The sequence below is a fragment of the Astatotilapia calliptera genome, chromosome 23, assembly GCF_964374335.1.
Source record: "Astatotilapia calliptera chromosome 23, fAstCal68.1, whole genome shotgun sequence".
Classification (NCBI taxonomy): Eukaryota; Metazoa; Chordata; class Actinopteri; order Cichliformes; family Cichlidae; genus Astatotilapia; species Astatotilapia calliptera.
The window spans coordinates 10,082,694-10,109,563 of record NC_137443.1 but is presented as its reverse complement, the minus strand read 5'-3'; the positions used below and the strand labels follow the sequence as shown (position 1 = coordinate 10,109,563).

The window sequence follows — 26,870 nt, the reverse complement described above, 5'->3', positions numbered from 1 at the left end:
GCAATTTTGCATGATTTATTTTATTTTATTTTTTTAAAGCGCATTGTGTTCTCCGTCCTGATTGGCTGTAGATCATTGATTGTCAATCAATCTCGTGCCGTGGTCCTGTACAGTACAGAATGAGTTCAGCTTGTCCAATTTACATAAATCTTCGATCGCTAGTAGTGTGACTCTGAAGTGCATTATTGTATGTTTGTTTTCTCCCCAACAAACACAACAATGTCGATGAAACGTTTTGCACCGTCAAAGGCAACTGTGGGTGCCTTTGGTTTCATTCTATAATACTGGACTTATTTTTCTACCAAGGTTTCACCTTTGAGGGTGTTTAAACAAGAGAGAAGAGTGTGAAAATGGTCATGCCTGTCTGAGAAAAGTGTATAAAGTGTGTAGTGAGGGCAAGGGCGTAGATTTGGTTTTGGCATTGGTGGGGACGGATGATTCAACCACCGAACCCTGCCCTGTTTCTTTTTTTTTTTTCCCTTTTAGTCTTTGCTCAGTGGCGTGTCCAGCGGGGTGGCCTGGGGGGGGGGCACAGGCCACCCCCCCCCCCCACCCCCCAACCAGACTGGCCACCCCAGGTGCCACCCCGAAGGCAAAACAATAAAATTCAATCAAATATCAAATGTACGATTATGTTTTTACGGTGAAGCTCAGATATCCGAGTGTAAGTGAATGTAGCATCGGTTTCTGCGCTATGTGCATCACGTTAGCAAAGGTAGGAGAGCCAAGCACGAAAGACGGCACTGCAGGAAACAATTTTTCGATGAAAGAAAATGAGGACAGAATAAATGTCCCGGTAAGTAATATTAAGTTTGTTGAGTTTAGTAAACTTCGGTGAAATTAGAATCCCAAGGAAAGAATAACACTTAAAGAATTATTGCAGCCGTGGAATATATCAGACAGTATGCTACTGAGGGCAGCTAACATAAGAGTTATGAGTTATAAGATATAATCTAAGTCGTAACATTGCTGTATGGAGCTGCAGATTTGGTTGCAGGTAAACATAGCTGGACTGGCCATCGGGCATACCGGGCATATGCCCGGTGACTTATTTTTTATTTTTTTTGTAATGGCATGAACAATGAGAGGTGGTGGATTGGCCAGATGCAGGTCGATGTGTAAAAATAACTCAGTTGTTTGGTGGTGTCTATGGTGGGGCTTCCAGGCCAGCAGGTGGATGAGGGAAGGTGAGGCAGGAGGAGAGACCCGAGGCAGCCGCCGGTCCGAGTGTCAGGTGAACTGAACTTCAGGTAAGAAGTTATGACCTGCAGTCTATCTGGGTCAGATATATACCAAGTTTAGGTGGAGTTTATTTTCGTTGTGCTGACTTTTTACCGTCAGTTACAATAACTCGTACTGCGTTCTAGCCAGCTTGACAGAGTTTTTATACAGTACAGCTGGGTGGGTGCTATGATGTTACTGGTAGTGAACTTTATTTTATTCATAAGGTTAGTTAGTAGAGTTGCGAACGGCTCCTTAAAAAAGAAATGGAATAAAAACAACAGAATTTGAATGAAAACAACGGAATTAAAATGAAAAGAACAGAAATAGAATGAGAAGAATCGAATGTGAATGAAAAGGAATGATTTTGAATGAAAACAAAAGAATTAGAATGAAAAGAACAGAATTTGAATGGAAAGAACAGTATTTGAATGAAAGCAACGGAATTTAAAGGAAAAGAATGGAATTTAAATGAAAAGAAGAGAATTTGAATGAAAACAAAGGAATTAGAATGAAAGCACCGGAATTTGAATGAAAACAAAAGAATTAGAATGAAAAGAACAGAATTAGAATGATTAGAACAGAATTTGAATGAAAACAAAAGAATTTGAATAAAAAGAGTAGAATTAGAATGAGAAGAACAGCATTTGAATAAAAACAACAGAATTTGAATGAAAACAACAGAATTTGAATGAAAACAACAGAATTTGAATGAAAACAACGGAATTAGAATAAAAACAACAGAATTTGAATGAAAACAACAGAATTAGAATGAAAAGAAAAGAATTTGAATGAAAAGAACAGAATTTTAATGAAAGCAACGGAATTTAAAGGAAAAGAACAGAATTTGAATGAAAAAAAGAATTAGAATGAAAGCACGGGAATTTGAATGAAAACAACGGAATTAAAATGAAAAGAACAGAATTAGAATGAGAAGAACAGTATTTGAATGAAAACAACAGAATTTGAATGAAAACAACGGAATTAGAATGAAAAGAAGAGAATATGAATGAAAACAAAGGAATTAGAATGAAAGCACCGGAATTTGAATGAAAACAAAAGAATTAGAATGAAAAGAACAGAATTAGAATGATTAGAACAGAATTTGAATGAAAACAAAAGAATTTGAATAAAAAGAGTAGAATTAGAATGAGAAGAACAGCATTTGAATAAAAACAACAGAATTTGAATGAAAACAACAGAATTTGAATGAAAACAACAGAATTTGAATGAAAACAACGGAATTAGAATAAAAACAAAAGAATTTGAATGAAAACAACAGAATTAGAATGAAAACAAAAGAATTTGAATGAAAAGAACAGAATTTGAATGAAAGCAACGGAATTTAAAGGAAAAGAATGGAATTTGAATGAAAAGAACAGAATCAAAGAATGGAATTTGAATGAAAAGAAGAGAATTTGAATGAAAACAACAGAATTTGAATGAAAACAACAGAATTTGAATGAAAACAACAGAATTAGAATCAAAAGAATGGACTTTCAATGAAAAGAACGCAATTTGAATGAAAACAACGGAATTAGAATGAAAAGAACCTAATTTGAATGAAAACAAAGGAATTAGAATGAAAGCACGGGAATTTGAATGAAAACAACGGAATTAAAAATAAAAGAACAGCATTTGAATAAAAAGAGTAGAATTAGAATGAGAAGAACAGCATTTGAATAAAAACAACAGAATTTGAATGTAAACAACGGAATTAGAATAAAAACAACAGAATTTGAATGAAAACAACAGAATTAGAATGAAAAGAAAAGAATTTGAATGAAAAGAACAGAATTAGAATGAAAAGAAAAGAATTTGAATGAAAAGAACAGAATTTGAATGAAAACAAAAGGGTTAGATTGAAAGCACGGGAATTTGAATGAAAACAACGGAATTAAAATGAAAAGAACAGAATTTGAATGAAAACAACAGAATTAGAATGAAAAGAAAAGAATTTGAATGAAAAGAACAGAATTTGAATGAAAGCAACGGAATTTAAAGGAAAAGAATGGAATTTGAATGAAAAGAACAGAATCAAAGAATGGAATTTGAATGAAAAGAACGCAATTTGAATGAAAACAAAAGGGTTAGATTGAAAGCACGAGAATTTGAATGAAAACAACGGAATTAAAAATAAAAGAACAGTATTTGAATGAAAACTACAGAATTTGAATGAAAAGAACAGTATTTGAATGAAAACTACAGAATTTGAATGAAAAGAACAGTATTTGAATGGAAACAAAAAAAAATAGAATGAAAGCACCGGAATTTGAATGAAAACAACGGAATTAAAATGAAAAGAACAGATTTTGAATGAAAACAATGGAATTTAAAGGAAAAGAATGGAATTTGAATGAAAAGAACAGAATTTGAATGAAAAGAGAAAAAAATAGAATGAAAGCACCGGAATTTGAATGAAAACAACGGAATTAAAATGAAAAGAAAAGAATTAGAATGAGAAGAATCGAATTTGAATGAAAACAAAAGAATTTGAATAAAAAGAGTAGAATTAGAATGAGAAGAACAGCATTTGAATAAAAACAACAGAATTTGAATGAAAACAACGGAATTAGAATGAAAAGAACAGCATTTGAATGAAAACAACAGAATTTGAATTAAAAGAGTAGAATTAGAATGAGAAGAACAGAATTTGAATAAAGATAACAGAATTTGAATGAAAGCAACGGAATTTAAAGGAAAAGAATGGAATTTGAATGAAAAGAACGCAATTTGAATGAAAACAAAAGGGTTACATTGAAAGCACGGGAATTTGAATGAAAACAACGGAATTAAAATGAAAAGAACAGTATTTGAATGAAAACTACAGAATTTGAATGAAAAGAACAGTATTTGAATGAAAACTACAGAATTTGAATGAAAAGAACAGTATTTGAATGGAAACAAAAAAAAATAGAATGAAAGCACCGGAATTTGAATGAAAACAACGGAATTAAAATGAAAAGAACAGAATTTGAGAATAAACAATAGAATTTGAATGAAAACAATGGAATGTGAATGAAAAGAACAGATTTTGAATGAAAACAAAAGAATTAGAATGAAAAGAACAATTTGAATGAAAAGAACAGTATTTGAATGAAAACAATGGAATTTAAAGGAAAAGAATGGAATTTGAATGAAAAGAACAGAATTTGAATGAAAACAAAAGAATTTGAATAAAAAGAGTAGAATTAGAATGAGAAGAACAGCATTTGAATAAAAACAACAGAATTTGAATGAAAACAACAGAATTTGAATGAAAACAACAGAATTAGAATGAAAAGAAAAGAATTTGAATGAAAAGAACGCAATTTGAATGAAAACAACAGAATTTGAATGAAAACAACAGAATTTGAATGAAAACAACAGAATTTGAATGAAAACAACGGAATTAGAATGAAAAGAAGAGAATTTGAATGAAAACAACAGAATTTGAATGAAAACAACAGAATTAGAATCAAAAGAATGGAATTTAAAGGAAAAGAATGGAATTTGAATGAAAACAACAGAATTTGAATGAAAAGAGAAAAAAATAGAATGAAAGCACCGGAATTTGAATGAAAACAACGGAATTAAAATGAAAAGAAAAGAATTAGAATGAGAAGAATCGAATTTGAATGAAAAGAAAAGAATTTGAATAAAAAGAGTAGAATTAGAATGAGAAGAACAGCATTTGAATAAAAACAACAGAATTTGAATGAAAACAACGGAATTAGAATGAAAAGAACAGCATTTGAATGAAAACAACAGAATTTGAATTAAAAGAGTAGAATTAGAATGAGAAGAACAGAATTTGAATAAAGATAACAGAATTTGAATGAAAGCAACGGAATTTAAAGGAAAAGAATGGAATTTGAATGAAAAGAACGCAATTTGAATGAAAACAAAAGGGTTACATTGAAAGCACGGGAATTTGAATGAAAACAACGGAATTAAAATGAAAAGAACAGTATTTGAATGAAAACTACAGAATTTGAATGAAAAGAACAGTATTTGAATGGAAACAAAAAAAAAATAGAATGAAAGCACCGGAATTTGAATGAAAACAACGGAATTAAAATGAAAAGAACAGTATTTGAGAATAAACAATAGAATTTGAATGAAAACAATGGAATGTGAATGAAAAGAACAGATTTTGAATGAAAACAAAAGAATTAGAATGAAAAGAACAATTTGAATGAAAAGAACAGTATTTGAATGAAAACAATGGAATTTAAAGGAAAAGAATGGAATTTGAATGAAAAGAACAGAATTTGAATGAAAACAAAAGAATTTGAATAAAAAGAGTAGAATTAGATTGAGAAGAACAGCATTTGAATAAAAACAACAGAATTTGAATGAAAACAACAGAATTTGAATGAAAACAACAGAATTAGAATGAAAAGAAAAGAATTTGAATGAAAAGAACGCAATTTGAATGAAAACAACAGAATTTGAATGAAAACAACAGAATTTGAATGAAAACAACGGAATTAGAATGAAAAGAAGAGAATTTGAATGAAAACAACAGAATTTGAATGAAAACAACAGAATTAGAATCAAAAGAATGGAATTTAAAGGAAAAGAATGGAATTTGAATGAAAACAACAGAATTTGAATGAAAAGAGAAAAAAATAGAATGAAAGCACGGGAATTTGAATGAAAACAACGGAATTAAAATGAAAAGAAAAGAATTAGAATGAGAAGAATCGAATTTGAATGAAAAGAAAAGAATTTGAATAAAAAGAGTAGAATTAGAATGAGAAGAACAGCATTTGAATAAAAACAACAGAATTTGAATGAAAACAACGGAATTAGAATGAAAAGAACAGCATTTGAATGAAAACAACAGAATTTGAATTAAAAGAGTAGAATTAGAATGAGAAGAACAGAATTTGAATAAAGATAACAGAATTTGAATGAAAGCAACGGAATTTAAAGGAAAAGAATGGAATTTGAATGAAAAGAACGCAATTTGAATGAAAACAAAAGGGTTACATTGAAAGCACGGGAATTTGAATGAAAACAACGGAATTAAAATGAAAAGAACAGTATTTGAATGAAAACTACAGAATTTGAATGAAAAGAACAGTATTTGAATGAAAACTACAGAATTTGAATGAAAAGAACAGTATTTGAATGGAAACAAAAAAAAATAGAATGAAAGCACCGGAATTTGAATGAAAACAACGGAATTAAAATGAAAAGAACAGAATTTGAGAATAAACAATAGAATTTGAATGAAAACAATGGAATGTGAATGAAAAGAACAGATTTTGAATGAAAACAAAAGAATTAGAATGAAAAGAACAATTTGAATGAAAAGAACAGTATTTGAATGAAAACAATGGAATTTAAAGGAAAAGAATGGAATTTGAATGAAAAGAACAGAATTTGAATGAAAACAAAAGAATTTGAATAAAAAGAGTAGAATTAGAATGAGAAGAACATCATTTGAATAAAAACAACAGAATCTGAATGAAAACAACAGAATTTGAATGAAAACAACAGAATTTGAATGAAAACAACAGAATTAGAATGAAAAGAAAAGAATTTGAATGAAAAGAACGCAATTTGAATGAAAACAACAGAATTTGAATGAAAAGAACGCAATTTGAATGAAAACAACAGAATTTGAATGAAAACAAAAGAATTAGAATGAAAGCACGGGAATTTGAATGAAAACAACGGAATTAAAATGAAATGAAAAGAATTAGAATGAGAAGAACAGCATTTGAATAAAAACAACAACGTTTGAATGAAAACAACGGAATTAGAATGAAAAGAAGAGAATTTGAATGAAAACAACAGAATTTGAATGAAAACAACAGAATTTGAATGAAAACAACAGAATTTGAATCAAAAGAATGGAATTTCAATGAAAAGAACGCAATTTGAATGAAAACAAAAGAATTAGAATGAAAGCACGGGAATTTGAATGAAAACAACGGAATTAGAATGAAAAGAACAGAATTAGAATGATTAGAACAGAATTTGAATGAAAACAAAAGAATTTGAATAAAAAGAGTAGAATTAGAATGAGAAGAACAGCATTTGAATAAAAACAACAGAATTTGAATGAAAACAACAGAATTTGAATGAAAACAACAGAATTAGAATGAAAACAACAGAATTAGAATGAAAAGAAAAGAATTTGAATGAAAAGAATGCAATTTGAATGAAAAAAACAGAATTTGAATGAAAACAACAGAATTTGAATGAAAACAACAGAATTTGAATGAAAACAACGGAATTAGAATGAAAAGAAGAGAATTTGAATGAAAACAACAGAATTTGAATGAAAACAACAGAATTAGAATGAAAGCACGGGAATTTGAATGAAAACAACGGAATTAAAATGAAATAAAAGAATTAGAATGAGAAGAACAGCATTTGAATAAAAACAACAACGTTTGAATGAAAACAACGGAATTAGAATGAAAAGAAGAGAATTTGAATGAAAACAACAGAATTTGAATGAAAACAACAGAATTTGAATGAAAACAACAGAATTAGAATCAAAAGAATGGAATTTCAATGAAAAGAACGCAATTTGAATGAAAACAAAAGAATTAGAATGAAAGCACGGGAATTTGAATGAAAACAACGGAATTAGAATGAAAAGAACCTAATTTGAATGAAAACAAAGGAATTAGAATGAAAGCACGGGAATTTGAATGAAAACAACGGAATTAAAAATAAAAGAACAGCATTTGAATAAAAACAACAGAATTTGAATGAAAACAACGGAATTAGAATGAAAAGAAGAGAATTTGAATAAAAACAACAGAATTTGAATGAAAACAACGGAATTAGAATGAAAACAATGGAATTTGAATGAAAACAACGGAATTAAAATGAAAAGAAAAGAATTAGAATGAGAAGAACAGAATTTGAATGAAAACAAAAGAATTTGAATAAAAAGAGTAGAATTAGAATGAGAAGAACAGCATTTGAATAAAAACAACAGAATTTGAATAAAAACAACAGAATTTGAATGTAAACAACGGAATTAGAATAAAAACAACAGAATTTGAATGAAAACAACAGAATTAGAATGAAAAGAAAAGAATTTGAATGAAAAGAACAGAATTAGAATGAAAAGAAAAGAATTTGAATGAAAAGAACAGAATTTGAATGAAAACAAAAGGGTTAGATTGAAAGCACGGGAATTTGAATGAAAACAACGGAATTAAAATGAAAAGAACAGAATTTGAATGAAAACAACAGAATTAGAATGAAAAGAAAAGAATTTGAATGAAAAGAACAGAATTTGAATGAAAGCAACGGAATTTAAAGGAAAAGAATGGAATTTGAATGAAAAGAACAGAATCAAAGAATGGAATTTGAATGAAAAGAACGCAATTTGAATGAAAACAAAAGGGTTAGATTGAAAGCACGGGAATTTGAATGAAAACAACGGAATTAAAAATAAAAGAACAGCATTTGAATAAAAACAACATAATTTGAATGAAAACAATGGAATTAGAATGAAAAGAAGAGAATTTGAATAAAAACAACAGAATTTGAATGAAAACAACAGAATTTGAATGAAAACAACAGAATTAGAATCAAAAGAATGGAATTTGAATGAAAAGAACGCAATTTGAATGAAAACAAAAGGGTTAGATTGAAAGCACGGGAATTTGAATGAAAACAACGGAATTAAAAATAAAAGAACAGCATTTGAATAAAAACAACAGAATTTGAATGAAAAGAACAGTATTTGAATGAAAACTACAGAATTTGAATGAAAAGAACAGTATTTGAATGGAAACAAAAAAAAATAGAATGAAAGCACCGGAATTTGAATGAAAACAACGGAATTAAAATGAAAAGAACAGAATTTGAGAACAAACAATAGAATTTGAATGAAAACAATGGAATGTGAATGAAAACAACGGAATTAGAATAAAAACAACAGAATTTGAATGAAAACAACAGAATTTGAATGAAAAGAACAGAATTTGAATGAAAGCAACGGAATTTAAAGGAAAAGAATGGAATTTGAATGAAAAGAACAGAATCAAAGAATGGAATTTGAATGAAAAGAACGCAATTTGAATGAAAACAAAAGCATTAGAATGAAAGCACGGGAATTTGAATGAAAACAACGGAATTAAAATGAAATGAAAAGAATTAGAATGAGAAGAACAGCATTTGAATAAAAACAACAACGTTTGAATGAAAACAACGGAATTTGAATGAAAACAACAGAATTTGAATGAAAACAACAGAATTTGAATGAAAACAACAGAATTAGAATCAAAAGAATGGCATTTCAATGAAAAGAACGCAATTTGAATGAAAACAAAAGAATTAGAATGAAAGCACGGGAACAACACAACCCGCGGTTCAAATCAGTTAGATGTGGCCTTTCTCACGGTCGGGGCTGAAAGCCGACAGCTCGCTGATTCTGATCTGTCCGCGCTTTGTGTTCACGCCCTTTATGCGCTGATTCTACAGCTGTTAGTTTGATGTCTCTCCAAACAATATTGACCGAACCAGCAGCAAAAGAAGATCCAAACTACGCTTCACATAAACATCGTCATGTATTCACTCTTACTTTTACTGTTTTGCTTCGACCACGATGCACAGCTCTCTCTCTCTCTCTCTCCCTCTCTCTCCCTCTCTCTCTGTACTTCAAGAACAGTTTCCCGTCTAAAAATCTGTTTTCTTCATTATTCGCTTGCTTGTTACGCACAAGTCTACCGTTGTTTACAGCGCTGTCGGCCGACGTTTTTTTAAGTTTTTTTTTATATACTTCCGAAAAGAAAACCTAATTTCTGCCGTTCAATACTGAACAAATTTAAACTTTTTTAAATTATGCAAAACGCTTAGCCATGTCTCTAATAAAACCGCTGTAACGTCAGAGGTAATGTTCATGTGTTGATTAATGGTTTTCTTTCGTTTTTGATGTACTGCAGAATATTTTTATAAAATCCAGGCCAGGAAAATCGCCTTCATGTTTTTCTGTGTTTTATCCTCAGCTACTTTGACACAAAGGCATCTGCTGTGATGCTCACACCTTTGATAAAGTCTTGCGTGTGTCAGCTTCCTTTTTCTGACTGTCAAAATTTCCCAGATTCAAATTGAATTGAATTGAATCAAATCGAATTAAATCGAATCGTGGATCGAATCGATTCGGGACCTTGTGAATCGGAATTGAATCGATTCTAGAAATCAGTGACAATACCCAGCCCTAAATTTATCAACCAAAACACCAGGAAAAGAATCGTGGAGCTCCATAAGTGTGGCTCAATTTTGAATACAATTTGGTGCCATTTACAATTAAGAAATACAGATAGTTTCTCTCTTTACTCTTAAAGCTAACAAATATGTTATTGATAAATGATATATTTATCAATCTAAAAAAAATAAACATTTAGTCTGATTTGATGTTACAAATAAAAAAGTATTTGTGTTTTGATCTGAAGAGTATGTAAATATCTGGTTTCAACTGTATATTTGATGATTGTCAGCACAAAGAGGGAGAGAGAGGAACAGAGAGGGAGATGGAGAATGAGGACAGAACAGAGATGAACAAGAGCAGGTGAGACACACATGTTAGTCAAATGGTTGTTTACCAAAAGTATCACCGTATCATAGGTACTCTTGTATCTCGTACCTAGTGTTTCTTTTTAGGTTTACTATTTTTCAAATTCTATATTTATTAAGTTATGCAGGCTTGTTTGCACAACAAGGCTAAATAATTATATAAACTTTTCTCAATCTAAATAGTGTACTTTGGTAGAATTAAAAAAATAAGTGTAGTGCAGGTCTATGATGATTTTTAGTGCTACTATCATCTAGTTCTGATTCTGGTTCTGTCTTGGTTAAGTCATCAGTCCTGATTTTGAACTGTTGCAGTCCTGTTTTAATTCCGGATCAGTTCTGGGTCTGGTTGAATTGGGGTTTAGTCCTTGTGTCTTAATACAGCCCCACCTTTGTTCTGCCTTGCTGCTTAATTAAAAAACTAGTTTAAGGTGTCCTGCATACGTGATATATATTTTTCCCTATATGAAGTCATTCTTTTTTGAACAAAACTCAAAACAGAGCCTATTAATCAGTCATTTCTAACCCCCCCCCCCCCCCCCCCCCCCCAAAAAAAATTAAAAAAAATCCCACATGCATACTACCCTTTAGAGCTAAGCCCTGGGTGTTTCAAATGTCTGGCTCCGCCTCTGGTTTAGACCACAATAGGGGCATAATGTGTGTCTGTTTTGACCACACGGAGACTGTCAGAGTTGTGGGGGCTTTTCTTTTTCTTCTTTCTTTTTTTTTTCCCACTCAAACAGTTGGTCGCACCTGTGCGACCTAGGATTTTTTAAGTTGAAAAATTTTGCGACCAAATTGGTCGCAGTCTAGAGCCCTTCATGTGATGAGTTAGTAGGAAAAGTAGGGCAATTGAGCTTACCATTTTGAATGAAAGTGTGTTTCTTGTGAAAACAAAGATTTTCTTCATGAAAATTGTGCCAAATGCAGAGAATTTCATGTAGTGTGTTAAAAAAAAGTGTGTTTTAAAACTGCAATTTGAGTGTAAAGCAGAAATTGTGTTTGTAGTTTAGCAGGATTGGTTCAGGGGGTTGGTGCATCAGATGCATGTTGTAGTCATTGTGTCTGAAGTACAAGAAATTGTGTGTAAATAACTGTGAAAAACTGTAAAAGGTTTTTTTTTTTTCCCCTCCCACTGTCAACAGAGTTCTTGCTCATAAGGGGGTCATGTGATTGTTGGGGGTTTTGCTGTTTTCTTTTTATTATTGTAGGGTCTTTTCCTTACAATATAAAAGGTACAACATTTGCGGGAGTTGACCATCTCATTCTGAGCAGACAGATGTTTTACAGCTGGATGTTAATGTTTGGGTGATGTCATGTTTAGTTTTCTGGTACACGTGTTGTTGGTTCTATTTTATAAATAAAGTTCTTCAGTAAAATCAAAACAAAACTTCTGATTTGATTTTCGTGTTTTCCCAATGATTCCAGCAGGGGGCAAATAAGGAGCACAGTCCTATTTTACAGAAGAGGAAGAAGGACGGGGAGATCTCGCGATACTTCACTGGGCGGCAGTTGGTTCTTTGTGTGCAGTAGGGAACGTGCTTGTTAGGATCGACAGATCATCTCATCTTCCAACTGCGGATCGAAATCTGACCCAATCACACCGGATCACCTGTCCGCACTCCCACAGGTAAGAACGGTGACGTCTTTGAGTGCCAAGGTGCGAGTGGCCGAGTAGCCTCGTGGTGTGTCCGCGGTGCTAACAGCGGCTAATGCTAGCAGCTCCGCGGCCTCAAAGTGCGCGCTTTTATTTTACCCACTTTACCTGCTTACCTATCCACATGTGAGACCCGACTGTAACGCGAACTGGACCGGAACTGGAAACCTACGGGTTTTTCTGAGAAACGCCAGCGATCTCTGTAATTAAGTTAGTGATTAAGTAAATATGTGTTAATCCATTAAGTTAATGTGTTCACCTGGACCTGTGGGCGGTGCTTCAGCGGTTAGACGGTTCTCGGGGTGTCAGGCAGGTAAATGTAGTTCTAGAGCTCTTTGGTTGGTTAGAAATGTTGATGACATTCTCAGACGTCATTCTGATTGGCAGTGTTTGGGGTCAGATGTCATCTTATAGAAAGCTGCAGGTGAGTCAAACAGGCCGAGAAACATCCGGAATCAATGTCTTGATGCATGCTCAATCATCCAGGTAAGTAATTCCCAAAAGGTTGATTCTGTTAATCTTGATGTGGCTTTTCCAATGGGAGAAACATTTCATCCTCATGTAGGTGACTTTCAGCTGACTGCATGACTCCATTGTTTATTCAGTAGGTTAGCTTCCGTTGTTGTGCAAATGTACTGTTTATAAGGTTGGAAACCTGCAGTCAGCTGAGACTGAAGAAGTCACCTGGATGGTGATGAAATGTTTCTCCCACTGAACACGTCCAGATGAACATAATCAACGTTTTGGGATCTGGAATCAACATCTGCACATTGATCCACAGAGAACACCCGGACTTCACAGGTGCTTCTTAATCAATAATGCTACTGTAGCAACAGGAACATAAGATAATACAGAGTGAAATGAGCTAAACTGGGGACCCATCATCAGAGAGTTACTGGTTTGGGTTTCCTGATTGAAACAGATTGAATTCTGATCACCTTCAGTTTATCGAGTAGCTTGCAAATGATAAGCAATGATCAATAATCAGCTGCTTTTGCTATTTTTCCCAGACGCAGTTAACTTCCTGAATCATTTCCATGGCGCAAAGACGAGGACACATCAGGTACCTGAAGGTGAGTGGATCAGTAGTGATCAAGTGTTTTTAACCTGTTCAGAGGCTGTGCTGTGAAGCGGGTTCAACAAATTCAAGCTTTCTTTCAGTTAACCAGCTTAACAAAATGATAGCACGAGGACCAAACATCAAACTGTTTCTGCATTTTCTACATCAGCAGCTGAACATATGCATCATGTGACTTCACACCTGGGTTTCGGCCATGATGTCACCCAGAGGCCATTGAACAGGTTTTACAAATAAAACGATGAGTAGAGGATCTCAGTCTCGCTGACTCAGACCGTAAATGACAGAATCGGTGAAAACAAGGCAGTTCCATCAGATTTAAACCTGCTCCTGACCATGTGATCGGCACGCATTACCACGGTGATCTCACAGGTACAAAGAATGCCACCTTTGTGGCACAGAACTCTGAGCTTAAGCTTGCTAAGTCGGCAATCTGGCTTTGTACTACAAATGTAATCGCAAAGAGAATTCAGAGCTTATCTGAAAACCGGAGCCTATGATTCCTTTGGGTGATCTGGTTCTGGGTCAAGTCGGTGAGACTTTTTCAGGCGATTTTCAGACTTTGAACATTCATACGAACACTTTTTAATATACCTGACTGCTTTCTGTTTCGCCTTCACGCACCGATAAACGCATCATAGAGCAGCTCAGGCTTCAGTGTCTTGCTCAAGGACACTTTGGCCTGCAAACTGCAGCAGAACCACTAACCTTCCAATTAGTAGATGAGTGTCACCCATCCCAAATGACAGAATCTGAATCTGTGAACCTATGTCAGCATGAAATGTAATCAGACTACAGTCAGACTGTCTGCTTATAAAATGTCACTTTAAACACATTTAGTTCAGTTTGGATCTGAAAGTCATTTCAGCCTTATTGTCACTAAAATCCATCACTGAGCCTGACGATTGATCGCTGATCGATGTCATGTAAACGGTGATTCTACAATAACTGTAATCGTATTACACTCATACTGTCACTAGAGATTTGATTCTAAGTTGTAATCTGTCATTGATGGAATAGCTGTCTCTGTGCTGATATATTGATGAGTGGTTGGTTGGACTGACTTAATAGCTGTGACTTTATGAAAGCAAGGGTCACTCAGCTAATTCAGGTCCAGGAGGAGGGGAGGAGTCAGAGGGAACACCTGTCAGAGGTTACCCAAAGTTTAGTTTCCAAAATTCTTTACCCTGGTGGCTCTCTTTCTGGAACAGAAACCCAAGTCTATCTTATCTCAGGGTTAACAAACTCAGAGTTTTAGCTGACCCCAATTCCTGAATCAGGGCCTGGGGATTAGTGCATGTTTATGACAGGTGTGTGTGGTGTGTGTGTTTCAGGTGTGTGAGGTTCAGAACTCTCAGGGTGATGTCAGAGACGCTTCGCTCGCCGCTAAAGGAGCTGCTGGAAATGTGAGTGCTACGCTTTGATTGGCTGAATCTGTTCACTTCCTTTATTCTGGCATCTTTTTGACTTTAGTGAAAGTGATGATGGTGATGATGTAATGACCTCAGGAGCTGTACGATAACGGGTACGGCGAGCAGATGGAGCTGATGGAGGACGAAGACGCACGCACGAACCTGATTGTGAACTACCTGCCGCAGAGCATGAGCCAGGACGAGCTACGCAGCCTCTTCAGCAGCGTCGGCGAGGTCGAGTCTGCCAAGCTCATCCGCGACAAAGTGGCAGGTAACGATGAAAGTACTGCTAATGTAGTGCTGAAGTACCACTAATACAGTACTACTGAAGTGCTGCTGCAGTATCACTGTTAGTACCACTACTGCAGTACTACAGTAGAATCACTGTAGTACTTCTGAGTACCTGGACTGCAGCAGGTGCTGAGCTCCCCAATCGTACTGCAGTATTATTCAGGTAGTACTTAGAGCTGGGCGATATGAGATTTTTTCATATCACGATATGTTTTTTTCATTTCAGGCGATAACGATATCTATCACGATATAAGCCAAATAACTATATTTGTAAGATTTAAATGTGCCGTTGCTCACAAGTAAAATGTGAAATAATCAGCAGCTTGTTTTTATTTAAATATTTATTTCCCATAATAAGTTCAACAGGGTAGATGTACTTAAGGAACATGAGACTTTTTCAGATAAATAAAGGCAAATATTGCAAACTACACAAAAGGCAGCCACTAAAGCGTTTAAGTTTCAAAATAGAACAAACAAAACAGACTAAATTGTCAATTCCACTTAGAAACAAAATATTAATTCTAAAAATAAATCTTAGTTTGTTTTACAGAAGAACAGACAAAACTGACTAACTTTTGTCAATATCAAATAAACTGAGAACTAAAAGGAAATTCTCAATCTCTCCTTGTTGTATAGCTTAGCTTTTCAAACAGTTTTAACAGTTACTTTAGTCTGACAAAAGCCGAATGACGAATTAGCGCTTCCAGTCAGAGACTGAGGCTACGTCCACACGTACACGGGTATCTTTGAAAACGGAGATTTTCCGTTTTCGTTTTAAAAAAATAATCCCGTCCACACATAAAGGCAGAAATGAAGGAAAACGCTGCTATGAACATGCCAAAGCAGCAGGTGGCGCTAGATTCCTAACCGTGCAGAAATGTTGGCCAATCAGAAGTCTAGAAGCCTCGGTGGGAAAAAGTAAAGCTGGGGCATAGAAGCAGAACCGAGTCGTATGTGTGGACGGACAGTAACTGTGTGTATATGTAAGCATTTAAACACTGCAGAGAGTAGAATTAACAGTATTGTAGAAATTCATTTCACCGAAACAATAACGTGGCGCACAGTGTGATGCATGCACCAGTTTATTGTATTTCCAGACTTGCTTTCGGCACAATTTACAGTGCACGCTACTCTGTTTTTTGTCAGACTTGAAATAGCCGAAATACCTTCACACTACGGAACTTCTATGGCTCTTCCGTTCGACAATCTCTCCGGCGTTGGAACCATCATCTGTTTTCTCTTCGGTCACGCTCGGTTGATTTTTCTAGTCGGCACACTCATTTCCTCCATTACGCGCTGGCTCCATTACCCGCTGGCTGCTTCCCAAACAAACACACGTGCGGCTTGTCACTTGTGCTGTACGTAACAAGTCACGCGACGTGATGCTGCGGCTGTGATTGGTTCGGCTCTGCGCTACTTAATTTGGATTGGCTGACCTTCTTTTTTTTTTCTTTTTTTCTTGAGGACAAGAGCGGCAAGGTCTATCGCGATAGCTTAATTTCTCTATCGAGTCAAAGTTATATCACGATACATATCGTTATCGTTCTATCGCCCAGCTCTAGTAGTACTATGGTATTACTGGGGTACTGTTACACACAGTAGTACTGTGGTATTACTTTGCTTACGACTAATGATGATAATTTTACTAAAGACAAATACCAGATTACTTTTGAAGCATTATAAGTTTTACTGTGAATATGTTTTATTTCAGTACTTGAAGTAAATGTATTTCAGCATTAACACGTGTACTTGTTCATGCTTCATTGTACTTTGTACTCCTTATACTGCGAAGTAGGCCACAGCTGTATTTTGCAGTAGTTGTAGTATCAGTACATAGTCGTTATAGTACTGTTTGCAGTATTTCCTGTTCACTGTTGTTTTTTGGGGGGTTTCAAGACGATCAGCTGATTTTGTTTGTTTTGGGGGGGTTTTAACTCTGTTTTTTTGTTCTTCTTTTTTTAGGTGAATTTTGTGATTTTTCTCTCTCTCTTTTTTTTTTTTTTTTGTCATAAAACAATTTGGATATTTTTGTTGTTGTAATCTTCATTTTTTTTCACACCAGGTTTAATGACATCAAAGTGTCTAACAGGTACTTAATGCTGATTGGTTACATCAGGGCTGGGCGAACAAAGTAAATAAAAAGTTATTTACTGAATGATTCAAAACAAATTAAAGAATGATTTAGAAAAGAGGTGTGGCAAGAATATGTTGACACTAACTGAACTTCTTGTTTTTTATTTTATAAGAATTTGAAACTTTGTAATTACATTTTGAGGCGACGGCCGTCTGGTGATGAATGTCTTCAGATGACACGTGGCTTGGTTGCAGGTTTTCAGGTCTTCTGCCCTACAGCAGAAACAGAATAACTTTGATTGGCGAGCAAATGGCGAGCATGTCAGTGCCTGAGCAAAGAATGAAAGTTTTGGTTGAATTTTTTTCGTCCAGCCTCTGATAAAGGTGTTTTGTTTTTTATTTTTTGTGGGGTTTTATTTTGTTTGTTTGTTTTAAAAAGTATTTTCACCTGTTTGATTTTTTTTTTCAGGCTGTTTGTAAAACTTTAAAAATATTTGAAGATTTTTTTTGTTCTGAACAAGTCGAGAAAACAGTCGTTTTCAACAGTCGTGTGGGGTGATGCAGGATTGCATCCTGCCAGCGTGTAATCGTCAGGTCGTCGTGCGTTCAATACAACCATGTGCAGATGATTTGTGCCGACGGTTTGATCATCATCATCATCATGTGGCTAACCACCCTCATGCCAAAGTAATATATCACCAGTGAGTCATCTTTAACCTCATTCACTGACGACGATAAATTATTTACTTCCATGGACAGATCTTACCTGAACTGGCCAAATCAGGTGAGATCTTACCTTTTCAGATAAAAAATAAATTAATATTTATATTGAATATTTAAACATTTAATCTGTATTTTATTTCAACTCGATGTAAGTGCAGTTTTTATTTTCATCACTTTATTTTCTGTGAGAACTAACTTGTGTTGAAGTGTAACAGGAGAGATGACCTTTAACTTCTTTGTTTGTAGTGAGTTTTTTTCCAAAGTTGATTTTTTAAAATTTTTTTTATTTTTTATTTTTTTTAAATAGGTGACACTGCAAGGTACATTGGCTAACTGTTTTGAGAGCTAAAACGTGGTAGGTGCGCGGCGGTCAGGCAGCGTGGTGGGTGGCGGCAGGTTTTCTCGGTTTGTTCAGAAAACTGATGTTTTCCAATTGACTGTATGGATCTCTGTACTTAGTTTGAACTCTGTGTTTGTTTCTCTCGGACTGTGTAGCAGCTGTAACAGACGCTTTTGTTTTTTATTTTGTTGTTTTCCTTTGTGTTTCTCTAGGCCACAGTTTAGGTTACGGCTTTGTTAACTTTGTTAACCCTAGTGATGCAGAGAGGGCTATCAGTACCCTCAATGGCCTGAGGCTACAGTCTAAAACTATCAAGGTAACGTGCCACAGGTGCTCTTTGTTTTTCCTGTCTCAACTGATGTGTTATGTTCCCCGGACAGTAGAGGGCACTCTCACCTGTCTGATGGATGAAGGTATTTTCAAACTCTGCTGTTTTGTTTTTATTGTTTTCGCACCGACACGTGTCAACACTGAATCTGTGAATTTCTTCAATTCAGTGAGACAACGTACTGCACCTTTTACTTTCAGACATTAATGATATTAATGCTTTTATTTTGGTGATCAGAGCCTGTTTGGATGCTTTTATTTTGTGTTTTGTTTTGTTTGGAAAAATTGTGGATTTTTATTTATTTTTATTGAATATTTAAAAATTTAAATCTGGATTTTATTTGAACTCAATGTAACTGTATTTTTTATTTTCATCACAGTTTGTTTTCTGTGACAATTATTTTGTAAAGATGATCAGCTGACTTACTTCCTGTCACTTCCCCGCAGGTTTCATTTGCACGGCCGAGTTCGGACGCCATCAAAGATGCGAACCTGTATATCAGTGGTTTGCCACGGACTCTCAGTCAGCAGGACGTGGAGGACATGTTCTCGCACTACGGTCGCATCATCAATTCTAGAGTGTTAGTGGACCAGGCTTCAGGTACCGCACGCGCTCAGTAAGCTCAGGGTCATGTGATGGCTTGTGATGTTTGGAACTGAAAAAATTCTGTTCTGGTTGGCTGTTTAGGTCTGTCACGTGGCGTGGCCTTCATCCGCTTTGATAAGAGGGCCGAGGCCGATGACGCTGTCAAACACCTGAACGGACACACGCCTCCCGGCAGCGCTGAGCCAATCACGGTCAAGTTTGCTGCCAATCCCAACCAGGCCAGGAACTCCCAGATGATGTCACAGATGTACCACGGCCAATCACGACGCTTTGGGGGGCCTGTCCATCACCAGGCACAAAGGTTCCGGTATGCTGACCTGCTCAGAATAACCTGATTACTGTAGTCTGAGTACTCTAACCTACCTTGTCCCGAGATCCAGCAGCTAATTGACTTAGATGTTTGTTACTGTTCGATGAGAATCAGTTAATCTGCAGCTGTCTAATACTTCGTGTGTCCAGGTTTTCTCCAATGAGCACCGACCACATGAGCGGAGGGGGTGGGACCTCGGGGAGCTCATCCTCTGGTTGGTGCATCTTCATCTACAACCTGGGCCAGGAAGCTGACGAGGCCATGCTGTGGCAGATGTTTGGCCCGTTCGGTGCAGTCTTGAATGTGAAAGTGATCCGAGATTTTAACACCAATAAGTGCAAAGGCTTTGGCTTTGTTACAATGGCAAACTACGAGGAAGCTGCCATGGCGATCCACAGCCTGAACGGGTACCGCCTGGGGGACAAAGTCCTGCAGGTCTCCTTCAAGACCAGCAAGGGGCACAAATAGAGGAGGGGGCAAGGCTAAAACTAATAACAGGTGTTTTTGTTTTTGTTTTTTGTCTGTTTTCTCAGTTTTTCCCAGCATGCCCTCTTTCTTTATGTCAGTAAGTAATTTTTCTGGCTGTGTGGGCATTCATCCACAATAAAGGACTGAAATTTGCAGTATGACTGACAGCTGACTGTCAGCATTGTTATGAACATAACTGGAGTTGTATCAATTTCTGCAGGTTTACTTTAAAACATTTGGGGTCAAAGGTTACGGAAACTAAATCTGCTCTTTTCTGATTTGAGTAAAACGTTCAATTGGTTTTATGTACAGTTTATGTAAATGATGTCATGGTAACCACTGACAACTGATTAAAGGATTAAAAGTTTGGACAGGTAACCTGACGTTATCATGTCAGGTGATCAGGTCAGTGTTAGACGATTAGTTTCATGTTGTACAGGTGAGGTAGAGGAATGCACCTGATGAACAGGTAACTGATGTGAAGTCGATTTTCATTTGTTTTATTTTTGTATTGCAGCTTCATTGTGACATTTATTCAGCAATAAATCTGTTATTGTGAAAACTTAACCTGTGTCTGAATGTTTGTCTCCCCTTTGTCTGAATTTCTTTAAACTGTCAAACTTTTTCTTTATCGATGGACACAAAGTGTGGAGTTTATTTTACTATTTCTGTGTCGTTGCATATTCAGTACAATGGCGTGACTGAACGATGACAAATGCAGTGGTCTGTTTGGACAAATCTGTTTATTTGGATCCAAAACATCAGAAAAATCTAGCTCGGTTTGAAAGAATAAATGCCACAAATTTGTCCTGTGGAATTACGCATCCACTGTGTAAGAATAGGTAAGTCCGAAAATATTTTTAATGTGGGAATTTACGCATCCTGTGTGAAAGTTTTAAAAGTTTTACTGGGAGCCAGTTATAGAGGACCACAAGGCCACATGCATTGAAACAAAGAATTCTGTGCTTAAATTATGAATTGTATAATAAATCATCCATTTGTGAATTCATTTTTCAAAATGATTTTATTTATTCAAACAAAATTAAAGTAATTGGTTTAATAGTTTAAAAATAAAAACATTTAAATCAATTTTTCAAAGTGAATTATTAATCCATTAATAAATGAGAAATTGATTTCATAAAAAAATTACACTCAATAGAAACAGATTTTCAAAAACCATTTTTGAATAGAAAGTCCTCTCTTACTAATATTTTCCATATATCGTACTTGTTTAAATCTGTCATCTAAATTCTTTATAGGATTCAATTTGTTGTGCACCAAAATATCCTTTAGATTTTTATTTCTTCTATAAGCTGTAACTTTTAAATTGCTGTAAAGGAGGAAGGGCTTGTTGGGCCATCAAAAAAGAGGTATTAAGAGATTGATTCAAGACTCCGATGTGTCTTGAAAAGGTGATTACAAACTGAATCAATTCACTCTGATTATTCCTCCTAATTGTTGGCTGATCCTATCAAAGAGTGCTTTCACTTCACTTTAAATCTGCCCTTAAAAGCGGACTGAGTAACCTCTTGGTCTTAAAGCCTTAAACAACGCTGAAGTAGCTTCTTCCACATGCATCTTAAAGGTACAGATACGATGGAATCTAATCAATTGAGATTTAATAATACTCCTGAAAACATGTCTAGGATGAAAACTTTTTTATATAACAGTATGTGTCTATCTGTATCCTTAAAACAACAAATAGTTGTTTGCTTTGATTATTATTGTTTCTAAAGAAAACTATTGTGTCTAAAAAGTTAACTTGGAATTTATTTAGTTGAAACTGTAACTTCATTAAAGGGGTGGTGATTGTTCAATTTATCAAAAAAGATTTTGAAAGCTTCTAAGCCATGTGTCCAAATACCAAGGGGTTGGCGATAACCACAATCGTCATGTGACGATCATCAATAACTGGAGAAGCATAAGCACAGTGGGGAAATTTTGTGTGAGTGGTGTTGGTAGCAGTAGGCTCGTGCCTGCCAAGTTTGGTGGCAATCGGAGAAAGTTCAATTTTTGAGCCCCTTAGGTGCCCACTGTGGTATTTAAAGGCCTGTGAGGGAGTGGCTGGTTGAATCATGGTTGCAAGGTAGGACATTGAGGTATGTGTATCATAGGATAGAGCTGGAGGAGACCTTTAGGGCAATATAGCACCTGCTGGATGTAGGAGGTACAGAAGCTGAGTTGGGAGTGAAAAAAAGGGTTCCATTTTGAGGACCCATAATGCATTGGAAGAAGGACTTAATCAATTTTTTTTTCACTTTTTGCATTTTTTATATATAATTTTTTATTAATTGTCTGTTTCTGTGTCTGTGTGTGTCTGTGTTTGTTTGTTTTTGTATCCCTCTACAATGTGAATTGCAGCCCAGTGATGCTCCAATTCAAATTTGACAGTGCTTTGACAATGCTTCCATCTAGTGGTGAAACAGTTTGCGGCAAACTAACTGGAGCGTGCCTCACCAGGAGAGAGTTATTAGGGCTCTCAGAAAAAATCCCAGCCTTGGAGATCTTCTGGTGAGAGCATAATTGGAGGGGAGAGTCAAAATGCCCCCCACACAATATCCACACTGAATCAGTTTCTTTCCGTTCCGTTGGATCCACTGTGACTCACCTCTCCCTGTGTTGCAGTGCCTCCAATCTACAGTTCACTAACGTGCCACTATCATCCCTGGGTCTCCCGTATCAAGCTTTCACTCCTGTTCACATAACTTTCATAGCTTTAATCAGCGTATGCCTCTCACAGTTAGTGTTTCTATGACTATGTGTGTATGACCTTGTATATAGCTTTGTAGTTTTATAATGCCTCACAGTTCATGTTATTAGGATTTACCTTAGCTTTGCCCTTGCACCTGTATATAGTCACTGGCAGAGTTTATCCCACAGCTATTGTTATAGTTCACCTGCTCTCAGCTCATATTGTGTCACGTCCTGTACATATGACTGTTTACGCCATATCACAATCACTGTAAATAAATCTCGTTACACTAACCTGTGCCGCTGTCTTGGGTCTGTGTTTTTGGTCCATTCTGTGTTGTGACAGTTTTGCCGTGACAATATATTTAAAGTGAGTATGTAGACCGATGTCTTACGCGTATTAAATACAGGTCATACAGGTGTCCCCTCACTGGGATTGCATGCTAAATGATTGTTTGTAAATGAAACCTGTGAATATTAATTGGAAAGTAGAGTTGAGTCAAATTGGTGTGCGCCACCCCCGTCCTCACGGAGCAGCCCTCCCCACGAGACAGGCACCATTCCTGGGATAAAACCTCCAGCAGTGATCCCCCTTTTTCTTTTTATTTGATTTCACTGTAACTGAAAATAGTTTATAAACTAATGAACCAACTGCTAATCGTCATCTGTGAAGGCTGAGAACATGACTACAAAGTCTCAAAGGTCAAAAGGTATTCTCTCTTAACAAGTGAAAGCTCAGTAATGGCCAAAATATTAGTCACATTCTGCCCAATTCTGTTTGCAGATTGCAATTTTAAAAAAAAGAGAAAGATTTTAAATACTAGTGGGGAACTTTTTCAGTTGCTTTCTCCTGTACCTACCTGAGAGATCGTGAGAGAAACAAGGCACCTCTGTGTGTGTGTGTGTGTGTGTGTGTGTGTGTGTGTGTGTGTGTGTGTGTGTGTGTGTGTGTGTGTGTGTGTGTGTTTCCAAGCCTCTGCTCAAAACAGACTGTGAGAGGGGAGATCGAGACAGAGAGAAGCCGTCATCTGCTGGAGTGCTGGTCTGTCTGGAACGTGCTGCTGCCTGGCTACTCAATTTGTGCCTAGGGCCATCCGTCCTCAAACAGTCACCAGCAGTGGGCAATTTTTCAAAGTCAACTCTACTAGCTGTCAGAAGAGTCTGACTGTAACATCTATTCATAGAAAAACTATTCCCTGATTAGTTGGACAATGCAAGGACTGGCTTTAAATTATATCATAACTGACTTACACACAGATGATGAATTAAAAGAAAACAAAACACAGTTAAGCATCTTAGAACATCTACAATAGATGATCAAGGTGGTTGAAATTTGGTCAGTTTCATATATAAAATTAAAATGATTCATGTGGTGTCATGACTTCATGCTTCATGTTTGACTAGTTTATATTCTATTGTTTTATTGTTATATTAAATGTAAGTATTCTTATGTAAACAGTATGTTTATGAGGGAAGACAAACTCAACACATGACGCACTCTTCAACCTAAATTCAAATTTTAACATATATTAAATTAATTAACAAACTTTAAAAACAACAACACTAAAATCTAGAACCATAATAGAACCACATGAAGTATATGAAAAAAAAAACATCATTAAAATAAAGAGTTTCTTCTATTGGGGAGATTCTTTGAAGAACCAGACCACCTTTATTAACCTGAGAGTGCTCATTGAACCATGCAGTGTGAATAGGAGAGACCTGGGAGAGACCACTCCCATTGCATATTTTATCACAGGATAAAAGTGATCAATCAAAACAACTTTACCAAACCAATTACCAAACCATACCAGCAAAATCCCCCCTGTCATCAGAGCAAAGCCCCAAATCCCCTCACTGTGGAGAGCCAGAGTTCAACTTTTTCCTTTAATTTGTCACTTGTCTCCGGTTCTTTCTGTAGTGAATTTAATCCTTTTTGTTTTTCAAATACAAATATTTCTGTTTTTCAGTTTCATTGAATTAAGAGCAAGATATGTAAAAATCGATCAATCTGTTAAAGTTGAGCATAGCACAAAACGTGTGCCCGCCCTGAACATAATCGATTCTTGCAATGAAGGCCATAAAATCAATTTTGCCTGGCACCACATGTGATGTGAGACAATAACCTTGTGTGTTACATGTGTGGTGTGTGTGTAGCTGTGGGAAGATGGATGGATGGATGGATAGGGGCTACTAAGAATGTCTGATCTTCTGTTGACTCCACCTGTTATTCCTATAAACTGTGCCTGCTATTGTTAGCACTGCGTGGCTCAGTTGTAGCTGCTGCCAGCAGGTACTTGGTAAGCTGTGATTACTGAGACGTGTCTGTGCTCTCCTGATGCACGTGGCATGTTGTTTGGAAATGTAAATCTTTACAGATCAGCTATGTGAACACAGCAGATTATTCCATTTAGATTTTTTAATCTGATTAACATAAATTCATGCTGGTATATTTTATTCATGCAGGTTGTTGTTGCTGCTCTTTCTGCAGTGCAGTCTGTTGATTAAGTGAGTGAGTCCAGGGTAACTCCTGCTTCCAGGGATCATTTTGCAAACATTGTTCTTCATTTATAGTATTTATAAAATCCACTTTTTTTTTTACAAATCTCAAATATTCAGATCATATTTGAATAATAAACTTGCTCTAATAATAATAAACTTGTGAGGCCCGTCTCATGTCATGTTTAAACAGGATTTTAGAAAAATGTTTTCAAAATCAAGTCCTAGAGACTGATATCGTATCCCAACATACTTACAGCTAATAGCTATGAGTAGATAGGTGATCTATCTGAGTCAACTAAACAGAAAGTATTGCCTCATTTGTCTCTTTAATTGCCCAAAGATGTATTCTCCCACACTGGAAGTCACCCAAGCCACCAACAGAAAAGTCTTGACTGACAGATCTAATGTCATTCCTTAAATTGGAAAAGTTTATAGTTTCTCTTAGAGGGGCCAATAAGAAATGTTATACCTCACGTAAGCCTTTCCTTTCATATCTCCTTCCTTCTAAGGAACCCAAATTCCTTTTCCCTTAAAAAAAACCCAAAACAAACTTTTTCTTTGTTGCTTTTTTTTTTTCTTTTAGCAAACACTTGTTGTGACACTAAGGTTTAACTATATGTAGACTGTATGTTTTGTATGTAAATGTATAATAAGGTCTCAATAAAACAATATAAAATATTGTGTTTGTGCATTCCTTGCCTCCCTTCATTGGCCTCCAGTGAAATCTGAAATTCATTTTCTAATTTTACTATCATACAAAAGACTGAAAGGCCGGCCCCTGCTTTCATAAGAACTGTTAAAACTGTTAAAACCCAATTCCACTCAGGGTATTTTAAGTGTTGTGCATTCTGATTTTAAATGTAGAGGTGACCAAAACTAAATTTTGGAACAGCCTTCTTCAACTTATCAAGTAGGTTATGCCTCTGCTTTGATTTAAACTAGCTTTAATACGATAGCATTTTCTGAAACATTTTATACTGATTATCGTGGTCATTCGGCCTTTAAAAAAAGCATGATGATTATGTAATTAATCGATTAAGAGTACGATTATGTGTCTGCATGAATGCATGCTTGTATGGTATGCAACAAGCTGCTGTACACAGTCACTTATCAGTAATAACAAATTATCAATAAGTCATTGTATTTTTATTATGTATTATATGGTGTGGTGTTGTATTGTATAGCTATTCTCTCCTGTTTTAGTTGTTTGATACAGAGGGTTTATCCTAAATCTGAAACACAATTTTAATTTTATATTTAAAAAAAAAAAAACCTGTGCAGATTTGTAATGTATGAATACGAGATTGTTTTCAATACTTTTAATTCAATTCAATTTTATTTATAGCACCAAATCACAACAGCAGTCGCCTCAAAGTGTTTTATATTGTAAGATAAAGACCCCATAATAATACTGGATGGAGGCTCGTTGATATTATAATATCTCAACGGCGCACACGGATAGTACTCTTCATTTATTTAATAAAATGTGGTCATTTGTCTTCAGGTGTGACCTTGTTTCATCCTTATTTTTGGAAAGAACACAGATTACCGTAATCTCTTTCTCAGTGGGGATCTGAGGTTACATGATAAAGCAGCATGAATGTCTCATAACAGTGCCTGCCCTGCCCTTCTCTTT

General features: G+C 35.5%; 1 protein-coding gene and 1 long non-coding RNA gene across 5 annotated transcripts; both read left to right on the top strand.

Moving 5' to 3' along the window:
* Positions 1-6: 6 nt before the first annotated feature.
* Positions 7-11,280, top strand: LOC145424419 (uncharacterized). The gene is made up of 2 exons (XR_013905498.1): positions 7-1,250; positions 10,683-11,280. It is a non-coding gene; the product is annotated as an uncharacterized LOC145424419 (long non-coding RNA).
* Positions 11,281-12,224: 944 nt separating this feature from the next.
* LOC113016105 (ELAV-like protein 1) lies at positions 12,225-20,608 on the top strand. Of its 4 annotated transcripts, XM_080297727.1 has the most exons (9): positions 12,225-12,385; positions 13,423-13,485; positions 14,825-14,896; positions 14,999-15,173; positions 17,256-17,282; positions 18,542-18,645; positions 19,104-19,257; positions 19,345-19,570; positions 19,723-20,608. In XM_080297727.1, the coding sequence occupies exons 2-9, from the start codon at positions 13,450-13,452 to the stop codon at positions 20,039-20,041; spliced, it is 1,113 nt and encodes a 370-aa protein (XP_080153853.1). In that variant the 5' UTR covers positions 12,225-12,385; positions 13,423-13,449; the 3' UTR covers positions 20,042-20,608. The 4 variants fall into 4 exon arrangements, with proteins under 4 accessions (XP_080153853.1, XP_026014439.1, XP_080153854.1 ...); XM_026158654.2 differs by lacking the exon at positions 17,256-17,282 and having other exon boundaries at positions 12,226-12,385; XM_080297728.1 differs by lacking the exon at positions 14,825-14,896 and having other exon boundaries at positions 12,253-12,385; positions 14,964-15,173.
* Positions 20,609-26,870: the final 6,262 nt, after the last annotated feature.

Bases quoted from the DNA above. Each gene is read 5' to 3' on its own strand.
- LOC113016105 (XM_080297727.1), top strand. From the start codon at position 13,450: ATGGCGCAAAGACGAGGACACATCAGGTACCTGAAG. The intron at 13,486-14,824 runs GTGAGTGGATCA...TGTGTGTTTCAG, and splicing joins GACACATCAGGTACCTGAAG to GTGTGTGAGGTTCAGAACTC. The intron at 14,897-14,998 runs GTGAGTGCTACG...TAATGACCTCAG, and splicing joins CTAAAGGAGCTGCTGGAAAT to GAGCTGTACGATAACGGGTA.